Raw genomic sequence first — 13,228 nt, 5'->3', positions numbered from 1 at the left:
GCAGACACTTCTTCTTCTGAGGCCTCCTCGATGGGCTGCGGTTCTACAGCGCCCTCTCTCGGTTAGAGAGAATCAGCTGCGCCAAAAGAAGATAAGTCAAGTAAATCGACACGATTTTTTTTCACAGTGTCTGATAAAGATTCCGACAGTAAAGGCAAGGGGTAGTGATGGATAAGGTTTTCTTTAACAAGTTAAGTCTTTCATTCTCACTTTCCATCTTAAAACTATGACATGAACTGAACTATGAACTAGTTCATGAGAGGTGGGAACTTGCACAACACTGCCCGCAGCATCAGACAAACAGCTAATGACGGTGTTTGTGCAATCCCCCGACGTTGTTTGGTGATAAATGAACCACAACATTAGCGCCGCTGAAAACATTACGTCGCAACTGGTCCGACGTTTCCTAAAAAATAAACAAACAAATAACTGCTGTTAACTGACGTTTGTCATGTTTAATGAAGAGAGAGAGGGAGAGAGATACAGACAGACAAACAGACACATCATTTAAAGGCAGTTTTACTGTTCTACAAATTAGACAAGTTCACTAGTTTTGTTTAATTTAAAATCGTAATTGTTGAAATGAAAGGTAGGTCTTAAGTTGAGCTACATGACAGTCTGGTGAGGTGAATTGTAGTATATTACCAGTGTAATGCTGCTTATGCTTCAACTCTGTCAGAAAACAGTAAAAAAAAATGTGTGTGTACTGTGTTGTCAGTTTTATAGAGATTATGTAAGTCACTCTTGATAATTATGCACAAAATTGATTTATCTCATTAACAACATTTGCAGCATAATGCCAAGAAAAGAGAGACTCCAAAATCAGAAGGACAGGGAACTGCAGCAAGCAGCTCAGGGTAGCAGCTCTCTTTTATCTTGGATCAGGCCATCAACTTGTAAAACAGATGAGGGAGAATCAGTAACCCTACCTGGTCCAGAGGAGCCCATCACATCACATCACTAACCCTAACATGTACATATTATTTGGTTATTCATTATGGCCTTGTTTTGTCTGTTTTTGCCTGATATTCATTTATTTATTCAAATTGATAATTTGAGTTGGTTTGTTAACAAAAATAAATATATAAATTTCATTTACAAATTTCGGCGATGGGTGCCCTTTTTTTGGTTTGAGCACCTGCCCCCCAAAATGTCTGTGCACATGCCTGAAAACATGAATACACTTTTACCACATTTCAGAAGCAAGTAATTTACTTGTTACTCCAGAACTGATAACGATAACTATAATTGCATGTGAGTGTCTTTAAAATCCTGATAAAAGTTCAACTATATTAAAGGTTGGGCTCTTACCAAAATGTGGATGCTTATATGCATTTCTTTCCAATGGCTCAGCATTTGCTTATTTCTCAAGGAAAGGTAATATAGTGTGAGAGAGGAGCCCCTGCTGAACACAGTGTGGAGGTTACGCTTGTGCTGTAAAAGATGTGGGAGTTACAGCAACTTTAACAGTGTCCCTCTTCCTGCTTTTCTGGATTTGTTAATGACTGAAGTTGCTGGTATGGAACCTGAACCACAGCGGCTGATAGTTGAGATTCTGAGTTACTGGGTTTTGGTTGTTCCTGTGAAAAATCGCGAATTATCCTACCGTCCAAAGAATGAGATTGTTGTTTCTCTTATAAAGATCTGCTGTGGAGACACTGTCAAATTATGTCCTTAAACATGTTTGTGATGAACCAGTTATCACGTTTTCTCTTAAGAGTGGTTTATGTTTTTGTTAAAACAGCGTTTCCAAATTATAACAATGGAACAATAATTGACTGGTGTCTTTGTGTCAACTACTACTAGGAAGAAATATAACTTTGTTCTTTGGAATTGAATTTAATGTTGGAATTGTGCAGGATTATCAACATCCAAATTATTAGATATCAAATTGTGTTAAGAATTATTACTCAACTGTGTAAAGGAAGTGTTTCATGGATTTTTAATAGAATCTTGTGTTTTACCTAATATGCTAATAGGGTCTAATGTATTTCTCTTTTTTATGTACTTGAATTATTTGAGATGAGCGGTTTGTTTGTATCAACCACATCCCTTTTTACAATTAGAATTATGAACTGAATGGCATATAATATACAAACGTTTTTTTCCTGAACTCTCCCCACACAATCTCTCCCTAGACCTGAATTTGAGCTATACTCATCATGAACTCTTAATGGAAGCTGGTTTCATATGCCTTTTTAATGGATGGTTAATTATTCTTATTTGGAAATTAATTTGTTTGCCATTAACTACTGGATATTTTGGTCAATATGAGTTATGACTGTTTCAGACATACCCATTTGGTTTTAATGTTAACTGTTTGTAGTATACCACAGGGAAAAAACTAATGCTTTTGCCGTTGCTAATAAAAATTGGTTAGATAAGATTCCTCAGCTTAGACATCTTGAGTAAAGTGTGGGTTATTTGACATCTTGATACATGACTATGGAGCTAGGATGACAGCAGAATGGGTGTGGAGCCTGCCACATGTGATGGCCAACCTCCCTCCAACCTAATGGTTATTGATCCACTCTGTGCTGAGCTGTGCTCTAAAGCAAAATCCTGCACCATTAGAGGTAGACATCTTTGATTTAAGTTACCCTGCATAGGGTAAACTAGATGAGATTTGTGCAGCGCTTCCAGGATTAGACACAAGACTAGTCATCTCTGCTCCGCACTTTAGATGTTTAACCATGGCTATATCATAATGGGGTTTAGTAATAACTTTCATATTGACAAGTCATGTGAGCTACAGCTTATAGAACACTTTCCTCCGCGTTTAAAAAAAAAAACCCCAGCCCAAACAGATATGCAATAATAAAAAAGTGAATAGGCTGAAACAGGGATAACTTTTAAACAGTGTTAATTTATTGTTTAAAACACCATATGACAGTTGTTGGCAAACAGTATGCGTAATGGTCCATGAACACTGCAGCTGTCGTTCTGATGTTGCAAAACTGGTCCAGCGTCTTTGCCATCTTCCAGTCAGACTTCCATGAGTCGCGCTGTCCTCTGAAAACAGGGTTGGGCCTTTGTGTCACTGGTTGCAGCTCCACAGTCCACTACCGCCACACGTGTCAGTCGTCTGGAGGGGCTCGGACGGGATCACAGCGATGAGGGTTTACTTAGACCTCTGCCTCATCTTCCTCCTTTTACGCTTCAGTCTGTTGAAAAGAAAGCACAGCCGTTAGCACATTGTACGAAGGTTTTGTACCCAACCCTAGTCCATTGCAGAGTACATCTGGAGAGAACATCACAGGTCATTTGACATGTTGGCAGCATGAGTCCAGAACCAATGCTATAGTCTGATAATGTAGGTTTAATTGGGACTACAAAGCTTCTGTGTCACACATCAATGACAAGCTATATATTTAACTGTGGTAAAAATTGTGTTGGGACCCTTTCTCAAATTGAAGCTTTTGATGCACCAAATGTTTGATTTAGAGAAAGCAAGCTGCCTAACTATTTATCATTTAATGAATTTAGAGTTTTGCTTAATTAGACTAAGGCCATGATCGTATAATCCTGCCTTCCTCTTTCAGTGCGGGACTTTAAACCAAGTGTCATAATGTAATGCCCTATCAACTGTTAATCTTAGTTTAAGTAATACAACTGATGGCACCATTGAGTTCACTTGAATACATCACTAGAACTTTACTATGATCCTACATCTACTTTAGTAGTCATTTTATTAAGTGTAAATTTCAGCTGTAGCCAGTAAAATACTCCATTGTATTTGTCAAGATGGTGATGTTGAGAACAACATTTAAAATGTTAAACCAAATATTGTCTACTGGGATGATCAATAAGATATTCTTTATCAGCACGAGCACATGCTTTTCCCAAATCAAAAAAGCAATGACTGGATACCAGGTTTGTTAACACAACTGAGTGGATCGTTGATGCTTACCTGCGCATACGCTTCTTCCTCCACTAGAATACAAAAAGAGACAAGTATTAATGTGAGATCGAGATGTAAACCATGTGTGCCCCTCCCACACAGTAAGTTACTGTGCTGCAGACAAAATCAGCACAGAGCTTACATCAATAATAAAGGCATATTTGTTAATGTCCACAAAACATGGACAAAGTAGCTGCATGTGATAAAGGTCGCAGCGCTGCAGACACCGCAGCGTGCAGCACTGAGGGCCTTAGGTAGCATTAGCATTACTCAGCACATGGCATTGTACTAAAAGCTGCTGACGCTAACATATATACTAATGTTGAAACACTGGAGGGGAGACTGCCCAGACATTTATAGAGAGGGGTTAAGTTAACACGGTGTTAACAGCAGGGTTCCTAGATGTTAGCTTGTTAGCTAGCAGGTTCGACTGCAGCGGGAACAGGAAACCAACAAACTACAAACTCCATCTTACCTTAGCTCTCATCGTGTGGAGAAGATTCTGTGGAAATAAACACAAGAAGATTAGTAAGAATTGCGGATGATTAATAAAAAGTAAAGATTCGTTTGGATTGCATCGGAGGAGAAATATTGCTGCTTACCTCGAAGCGAGGAGAGCATGGAAAGAGGATGTGACGAAGGCGGAGGGCGTTATTTATAGGGGCTGTGGCGTCGTCCATCACACTTGAATCATGGGAAATGTAGTTCAAATGGGCAGACGAGCGTTTTGGCCACTCGAAGGCAGTGATGGAAGTAAAAGTATTAGAATAACTGACGTAAAGTATTTAGTTTTAGAAATATTTGTTATTTTATAGTATTATCACCCATTTGCATGAAAGTAAAAGTAACAACATATGTAAAAATGAGTAAAGATCCTGTGTTCAACACTAAAATAAAATAAAACAAATTGAATGTATCTAAGCAAAATAGTCCTTGTTCTGCAGTGAAAGCTCAGTTGAGACTGAGATAATTTATGTTCATCTGTGACATATCTGGTTGAAAACTGTAGAAACTCTCTCGTTGATATAATGCAGTAATAGGAACGTCTCTATCCAAAGCAATTAAAAAAGCAACCATTGACCAAAACAGGGTAATTATCCTGCGCTTAAATAGACCAACACAGGCTAACAGGCTACCAGGCTAACACGACCTGGACAGGTTTCACTCAGACATCTGTGCTTCTGTTTCTGTGGTAAGTCAAGTTTAGTATTGTGTTAGTAGTGATGAGCAGCAGTTTAAAGTAGCATTATGTCTCCTAAAGCTCTTTATTCAGAGTATTGATGATGATGTTGCTGTGAAGCTATGTGTCTGTCTAATCTTTTAACTCTTTCAATAATTTTGCTTTAATGCTGTAAAATCGCAACTGCACAAAATGATGCAAACTTCAGGGTGTGTTATGGATAAAGATGCTCCATCAGTATGTTATTAAAAGTGTTATTGTACATCAGTTTGAAATTTTATAGAAAATCCAAAATGCCTTGAATTGTTACTTCACCACTTGATTTGTAACAGATCTAACCTCATATTATAGGATCCTACCTCTGTATAACTAACCTAAAGATGGTGTTCTCCATTACATTTTAAATTCTAAATCCTTATTGTTTGAACATCAAAAAGGAAGCAGTCTTGATATTTTGGTTAAAATATTCCAGACTTTGACAAAGACCTTCACAGAAAACAAACAACCGTATGAAAATGTTTTTATTTCATTAGATGTAAAGTTCCATCAATCACTGACCAAACAAAGCAGAATTTCACTTTTCTTGACACGTTGAACTGTTGACAAATCAGTTTCTGCTCTCAGGTGTCACAACATGAATGATGTCACAAAGCAAGAAACGGGTATCACAAATAGAAAAGTCTCTCAAAACTGGAACTTGAAGGTTTCTACCTTTTCATAAAGTTAAAGGGAAATGGCAGTAAACGCAGCAAATTGTTCCTGTGAGTCAAAAATCATTACAATTGTGTGTTTGTGTGTGTGTTTTTTTTTACAGTTAAATATTCTAGTCTTCTGCTCGGGTTATTGCCTTAAAAACATCTAGTGACACAAACACATTGGTTTCATCAAAACATGTGGTCAGTTCATGATGATACAAGGGTAATTGTAAACCCTCACCACTAACTGTGGAGCAAAAATAACTTGTATATTACATTCCTTTTCAATGTTCAGTTACATTTATGGAGTTGCCGTTGTTCATCATCAGGACAAATTCCAGATTCAACCCTTTACTGCATGGTCTTTGGGTCTTTAACAATGTAATATCATCCTTACTGATTCACACACAAATGATGTGAATCTTTTAACCTCCCATAAAACATGAGAAAATCCTGGATGATTTGAAGTCATTGTTTGAACACATAGAAATAAAAATAACTCTGTTGCCAAAGGAAAAGCACATGCAGTATTTCAGTTGAAATTTCACATTGAAGAAACAGTGAGTCCCTCCTGAATTCAGGCACACTGATGCCTTGACAATGAGATAACAAATATGACCCCATTATCCATTTACTAACCTTTTACCCAGTTTGGTTATGGTTAGGGTTAACCCCAACACAAACTCCCATTAAAACACAGGGGAAGCCTCGGTTTTACTGAAAACTAAATTTCTTCTGCAAATAGTACAAGCATGAAGAGAACCAAACATTTTTAAATTTACAAAAATCTGACTCAATTTAATCATTTACCATTTGGCAACATGTCCATTTTATATTATTTGCAAATAGTCTTTAATTCCTGTTTAAATTAGGCGAGAATGCATCATGTTTTTCTTCAATGCAGCAAAGGGTTAAACATGTCGTCCACGCAAGATCCTTCAATACCCAACGTATTTCATGAATTCCTCAGTTTAATTTGTGTTAGTAACACTAGGGGGAATGACTGACAGACAGTGTGGAGCAGTTTGTTGTGTCTTCTCTTGCTTCTCCGTGTGGTCTTACATGTGTGGAATGGCAGTGTTTAATTAGTTCAATTCATCCTGCTGCTTCGGTGTCAGCTGGCGGACCAGTTGCATTTTCTGCCGTCTTTGAAGCCTGTAAGATGTGGAAAAAGGTCAGAAACAGATCAATTAATTGAGGTAGTGTTAACCATATTCATAAGCCCCTTTTCCACATGTCAAAAAAACAAGTAACATCTGGCTTTGTTTGCCAAAGGAATGGATAGAATCTACAATCCCTCCCATGTCAAATGACTGTAGTAGTGGACTAGTTGAACCAGGTCCCGCTATCAGTGATGGAAAGTTGGCACCCGGGTGATTGCGCTAATTTGGCAAGACAGGAAGATGAGAGAGAGCCTCAGTTGTCAGTGCTTTGGTGACATCGAACTCTACATGGGAAAGGAGTCACTCTTTTTGACTCTTGTTTGAAAACCCTGCGTATACTTGCTAATTTTGGTGTCAAATAGGAGTGTGTAGGTTCTGCAGCTGGAAGAAACACTTCAGTGGGTTAAAGGTGAAACAGTGAGATTTAGTAAAGTGTTGTTCTGTTCATGGTGCACACATGAGGCCTGTGAGCTCTGGATCACTCCAGCATCGATTAAAATAACAACTCACCTTCTTTTTCTTTTTCTTCTGTGTTCTACGACTTGCAGAGCTCTGTAGTAAAGTCTATGGAAAAGAAGAGACATTTCAGAATAAAATGTTTTACTTCCAGTTTGTGATGAAGGCGCTGCAGGTAGAGCCACTCATTCACAGTCTCACCCTCAGCTCTGGATCCTGAACTTCATGCTCTGACTTGTAGAACTCTGGATCGAAGGGTCCGTCTGTGATTCTGTGAGGCCCGTTGGCCATGAGCAGCACTGTGAATTTAAACTGAGCTACAATCTCTCCTGAGGACAAAGACAGAGAAAGACAGAGGTGTTGAATAAAAAGTGATGACAAGTAATGTAAAATAGGAAGGTGCAGTTAAAAGCGCTCACCCTCTTTCTCGTGCAGTACACTGAAGGGCTGTAACAACTCATGTTTGGCACACTCCATCACACCCAGTCGGGCTTTAGCCTCATCCTCAAATGCCCTGATGGAAAATGTATGGTGGCATTAACTAAGAGCTTGAAGCCAAAATGTTCCACCGGTTGTAAATCTACATAAAACTTCAGCAGGGGGTGAATTAGGTATCGCTGCGTTCAGACATGCACTGAACTCCGGTTATTCTCCACACTTTCTCTGGAGAAAGTGCATGTGTGAAGGCAACTTTCAGAGTGACAGCCTCCAGATTATCTACAGAATCCGACGTGAGAACACAGGGGATCCACCGCTGGATTCACAGCGAGCGAGTTGAGGGGGTTTAATGACGCTTCTAACAAGTGAAAAATCTCCAGGTGAAGGGCGGGATCATACACGTTGAGGACAGCAGGTCAAGTCGGAAAATGGCTTCTATAAGTGTGGTGTTCGTACCGAAGAGTGAAAGGCATGGCATCAAAGCGTCGTTCCACTTCACTGAAAAACGTTCGGGAGGTTTTCATCTTCAAGCCGTACTGCTTACTGGGGTCCCTCTTGTAAATGGTGGTCCTCAGACCTCCATCTCTGGCCTGGATGTAAATAACAAGACAGTAAAAACAATAAATGTAAATTCTTTACACTAAAGAACTTTTTGGCTACAGAGGAAATATGCACTTTCAACTGCACAGGTAAAAAGAAACAAGGGGACCCTGACCTTCCCTTCTCCAGTGCTGATCAAAACGTCAACAGCAAAAACTTCATGTACCTCAAACTCCGCCTTCTCGTGGTCTTTCCTTAATAATTCATGAACAGCACTTCGTCAATAAAAGCAATTCATATTATAAACTGAGTTTTAGCATTTATTACAATTCATAACACCCACAGAATGCTTTAGATTTCTCCTGCTTGACTGAAACGTGACTAAATGTACCTTTGCTGGTCTGACGGATTTTGGATTATGGTCTTCTCTCCATCAATGACATGTTGTTTCAGCTGATGAGACAGCATACCTTTGAAAACACAGAGGAAGGCAGAGAAAAAAGTTAATCAAAATTGGGGAAAGTGAACAGACATACCTGTAGAGTGTTACAGTGATTCAGTCACCATTTATCTTCCTATTAAGTAAATCCATTGCGATTCAAGTAGTAACATTAGGGAAAAGCCTAATTCAAACGTTAACTCAAGATTTTCAAAGAGGGATACAAACTTTTAACATTCACTTACCCTCAATAGGTGAGCATTTGAACGTCTGAGCAATCTTATTCCAGGCTTCTGTCACTTGAGTGTTCTGACAAGAAAACAATATCATTAAATCAACAAGCAAAACATATCCAATAAAATGTATTTATTTTTCTATATGGTGGATACAGAGAAGTGCAAAGAGGAGCCGAACACTGGATGAGCTGCAGTGTATTACATGACAGACCTGCTCAAAAAGAGGTTTTCAACGAGCAAACACACATTGCCCGAGTTTTAAGACCCATCAAAGCCACTGTAGTTTGTTATGTCTGCAAAAACTACGAAACAGATTTCAATAAACTTGCTGGAGGCATGGGGCAGAGGAGGAATCCATTAAATTTGGTTTTGGATTAAGATTAAGGAGAGGATTTATTCCCCTGGTCCATGTAACTGCCTTTTATGACAAATAAATCCTTTATCAGACCCGTTCCTTTTTTTCTTTTAGAACAAGAACTAGTTTATGTGAAGGATTACTCGGCTTTATAGAGGTATGTGTTCTACTGACTGCCATTCTAGTTAAGCTTGTGTTGGAGAAGGCTGTGAAGAGTTGGTTAAATGTACCTTGTTACCAGGTTTAACAAGGCGCAGAGCTGCTTCTGTACAGAGATGAGCCGCTTTGACTACGTCGGCTTTACGTCCTGTGATGGGGTGCTCCTGCAGAAATAAAAACAGTGAGGAGGACATGAAGGTGAGCTCAAACAAGAATACACAAGTATATATATCAAAAAAGAAGAAGAATAAACTTACCTTACTGGCTCCCACAACAAAGCTGTGAGCTACGTTGGCAATGAAGCCATCAACATGAACCCCCAGATCTCTACATAAAATAAGAGGAAAAAAGTATAAAGTAACGCTAAAACAAAAGTTAACTGATCATGTGTCAATCTATTCCACTTATAACTCCTATCCAGTCAATATTATGTCGATGCAGGGGCCAATCAAATCAACTTGGAATGGACAAAATATCAACTATTTTGCACTTTGGAAAATTAAACTAATAAAAAACTGAACAATAACAGAAGGTCAGACAAAAATCAATATGGTCATTAAACGGTGGATACAATCCAAGATGAATTTCATTTTGGCCGTACATCAGCTGGAACACAGTGAAGGACTTATTGTGAATTCAAGGGAGCAGTACTTCAGACAACAGTAAGTTGAACAGACATGGCCAGACAGTTAGGATATGAAGGAAACATACAAACCTAAAGTGCGTAACCACATCCCCATGACGCATAACACACACTTAAAATCTACATGTAGCACAGAGGACATTACAGACGACAAAGACATTGGTGGCAATACAACAACTGAGATGAGCTGAAGCACAGCACAGATCAGAAAAATTCTGATAAAAGAGATTTGGCAGATGGATGACCATCAAAACTAAAATCGAACATATCACTCAGAAGACATGAAAAACACCTGACCAAAAAACATCAAATTTGTCGTTTGCCATACCGGACAGACAGAAAGACAAGCAATTAAGCAAAGTTCACACAACACGGTTTTCAGTTTCGCAACTCGTTGACAAAAGCGCTCGATCTGCAGCCAGGAAACGCTCTGCATTCTTTACATTTGTGATGAACATTGAATTGTGTCACCTCCTCCTACCTATGTATCATTCTATGAGCAGGATGACACAGAGGAGCAGGAGGAACAGTCGGATTCACCGAGACACTTCTCATGAGTGCTTTTGGGATCAAACATGATTTGGAGACCAGACATACTAGTCAAGAGGTTTCTCCTGGGGAAAGATTGTGTGGTGTGTGACCGTGAGTTGTGAGCTCACAACAAATGCAAGATTCCTGATCACAAGAGAGCAGGTCATGTAGTGTGAACTTAGCTTTACTGATGAAACAGAGAGAAGACCTGAGATATCACATCACAGACAGATGGGAGGACCAAACACTGACTCAAGACACACAAGGGAGGGAGAGGGGTAGACATTGTTGCAGAGCCGGGTGCCTACATTTTGACCAGATCCCCATCGTTAAGTGTGTATTCAGAGTCACTCTTCAGGGGAGAGAAGTGGCAAACACAGTTATTGACTGAGACGCTGGTGGGAAAGGCAATGCCTAGAAGAGGGAAGAGAGAACCACCAAGTCTTCATTTGGAAATCATTCACACGTTTATCCAGAAATCTAAACAAGGAAGGTGGGAGTGACATTTGAATCACACAATGTTACACTGTCAAACACCTGTGATTTAAAGTTACTAATAACTGTGAAATCACAAACACTCAAGCAATGTTCTGAGTGACTGCATCTATGCTCTTCTTCATGAGTCTACCTCAGCTCAGACAAAATTGGATTCACTTGACTCACCTTTCTTCATATCCTTCTCCTTCTTGAAGACCTTTCCGGTCTCAGCCATTATGTACGCGTCCCCCTTCTCACAGAGGCTGAGAACAGACACCCCGGGAGTGGCTGCTCCCACGACCAGACGCACAGCCTCTGGGTGAGACAAACAGCAAACGATGGAGAGATGCAAGAGCAGAACAAAGTAGAGCCGGTGCTTACATGAATGTGGTTTAGATGCTGTGATGAGATATACAGTCTATGGATGAGACCAGAAACAGAGAAACGATGCATTTCAGTTTGTTCACCTAACGCTCATCCAGTGCCAGGCTTAGCTGAGGTGCTTAGAATCTTAAAACACAAATATAAATATATATTTAGATAAAATATATTTTTAACCTGAGCCAGGTCATACCACAATGATAACAGTCGTCACTTCTATGGAGGGTAGGTAGCATTCAGCAGATAAAATACATTATATAAGTTGTTATTCTTGTTAATGCACAGGTATATGATAAGTACTTGGTATCGGCATCGAACCATCTCTAATATAATCAGCAAGCAATGTTATAAATAAAAATATCATAATATATGTATTAATATAATACAATCTAAATATTCGATGTGTATACCATTTTGGCATCAAAGTAATTATGCATAGTGATTTGTTTGTGTGTTCAATGTACAGGATTTTGTAGTTCTTTCATCTAATAACAGTTTCTTCTACATATTTCCTGAAAATATTTTGTATTACAACACAAACTGTCACTGTGACATGAAATTAGAGCGACTGTGACAGTGATCATCCATATCGATGACTCCTGATGCCTTCTACACCGGTGAATGAAAGGATATTTATCTTAATGCATCTCAGACAGAAATCCTAGAAACATCAAACTTCTGGTTCAGCAAATGGACACAGGGCATCCGACTGGTGGCACCTGAGGAAGGTTGCATCCTTCCAAGTACACCCCACATTCAGCCAGACAGGTCAGTTATCTGCCAGATAAACACTTTGTTAAAGACAAACTGACATGTTGTTCAGCTTGGTGCTGTCACACAGAGGTGTCCACATCCACTGACTGCTTATCTTTACAGTTACCTGTACTGGGTCACAGACAGAGCTAGCTTGTTTGTCAGCAGCTAATAGAGGAGCTAGCAGGAACTAAAGCAGAATCAGCTGCACCTGCTGCTGATGCTGATGCTGCTGCTGCTGCATAGAATAACAGGTCATCTCTTCCAGTCCCCGCCAAGCTGCTTGTTGCCGGTGACTTACGGTTGGCGATGTCACCCCCCATCTTGTACTTGGTGACCACCAGGTCCTCGGCTATGGTCTTCTCTTGCTCGTCGTCGGACATGTTGGCAGTGAAGTTGCCGTCGCTCCTCAGCCCACAGGACAGCGACTGTGTCCCGGCTGCTCGGCTGAGCTCTGCCCGCTGCTGCCAGCACGCAGGCCCCGCCCACCACACGCTCCTCACGTGACGGCGAGCCAGACCCGCCAAAACGTCAACAAGCTGCATGATCATCGATGTTTGTAAGAAGTTTTATCATAAAGTAATATGTCTCTGATACTCTGGGACCTGGTGTAGCCGCGGTTCATTAAGTCTTTGTTCTCTGTTCAATACTTCTTATACGAAGACTTTCAAAATGATCTTAAAACAATTGTCAGATACCCACATGGACATCGAAGCAGCCTTCGTTAAATATTATTATGGCGGAATTACTAATGGTTCTAATGGGTTGAGAGCCAACACCTATGTCCATCCATCCATCCATCCATCCATCCATGCATCCAACATAGGCTGAGGCTCAAAACTACTACAGGAGTGGTGATGTAAACAGATTTCAAATTAATT

The 13,228-nt window shown here is 39.8% G+C and overlaps 1 protein-coding gene and 1 long non-coding RNA gene across 3 annotated transcripts; both read right to left on the bottom strand.

Moving 5' to 3' along the window:
* Positions 1 to 2,846: 2,846 nt before the first annotated feature.
* LOC133965940 (uncharacterized) lies at positions 2,847 to 4,576 on the bottom strand. The gene is made up of 4 exons (XR_009923905.1): positions 4,504 to 4,576; positions 4,377 to 4,403; positions 3,911 to 3,933; positions 2,847 to 3,164 (listed from the first exon to the last, which is right to left on the bottom strand). It is a non-coding gene; the product is annotated as an uncharacterized LOC133965940 (long non-coding RNA).
* Positions 4,577 to 5,584: 1,008 nt separating this feature from the next.
* Positions 5,585 to 12,814, bottom strand: pa2g4a (proliferation-associated 2G4, a). Of its 2 annotated transcripts, none has more exons than XM_062400535.1 (13): positions 12,649 to 12,814; positions 11,400 to 11,528; positions 11,045 to 11,150; positions 9,820 to 9,889; positions 9,634 to 9,726; positions 9,058 to 9,121; positions 8,765 to 8,843; positions 8,549 to 8,627; positions 8,290 to 8,423; positions 7,815 to 7,909; positions 7,597 to 7,724; positions 7,450 to 7,503; positions 5,585 to 6,931 (listed from the first exon to the last, which is right to left on the bottom strand). In XM_062400535.1, exons 1-13 carry the CDS (start codon positions 12,728 to 12,730, stop codon positions 6,872 to 6,874), a joined length of 1,173 nt encoding a protein of 390 aa, XP_062256519.1. In that variant the 5' UTR covers positions 12,731 to 12,814; the 3' UTR covers positions 5,585 to 6,871. The 2 variants fall into 2 exon arrangements, with proteins under 2 accessions (XP_062256519.1, XP_062256527.1); XM_062400543.1 differs by having other exon boundaries at positions 11,400 to 12,371; positions 12,649 to 12,785.
* Between the last annotated feature and the right edge of the window lie 414 nt (positions 12,815 to 13,228).

Source organism: Platichthys flesus, chromosome 2, assembly GCF_949316205.1.
Source record: "Platichthys flesus chromosome 2, fPlaFle2.1, whole genome shotgun sequence".
Lineage (NCBI taxonomy): Eukaryota > Metazoa > Chordata > Actinopteri > Pleuronectiformes > Pleuronectidae > Platichthys > Platichthys flesus.
The sequence above is the reverse complement of the archived record's forward strand: the minus strand, read 5'-3'. Positions and strand labels throughout refer to the sequence as shown.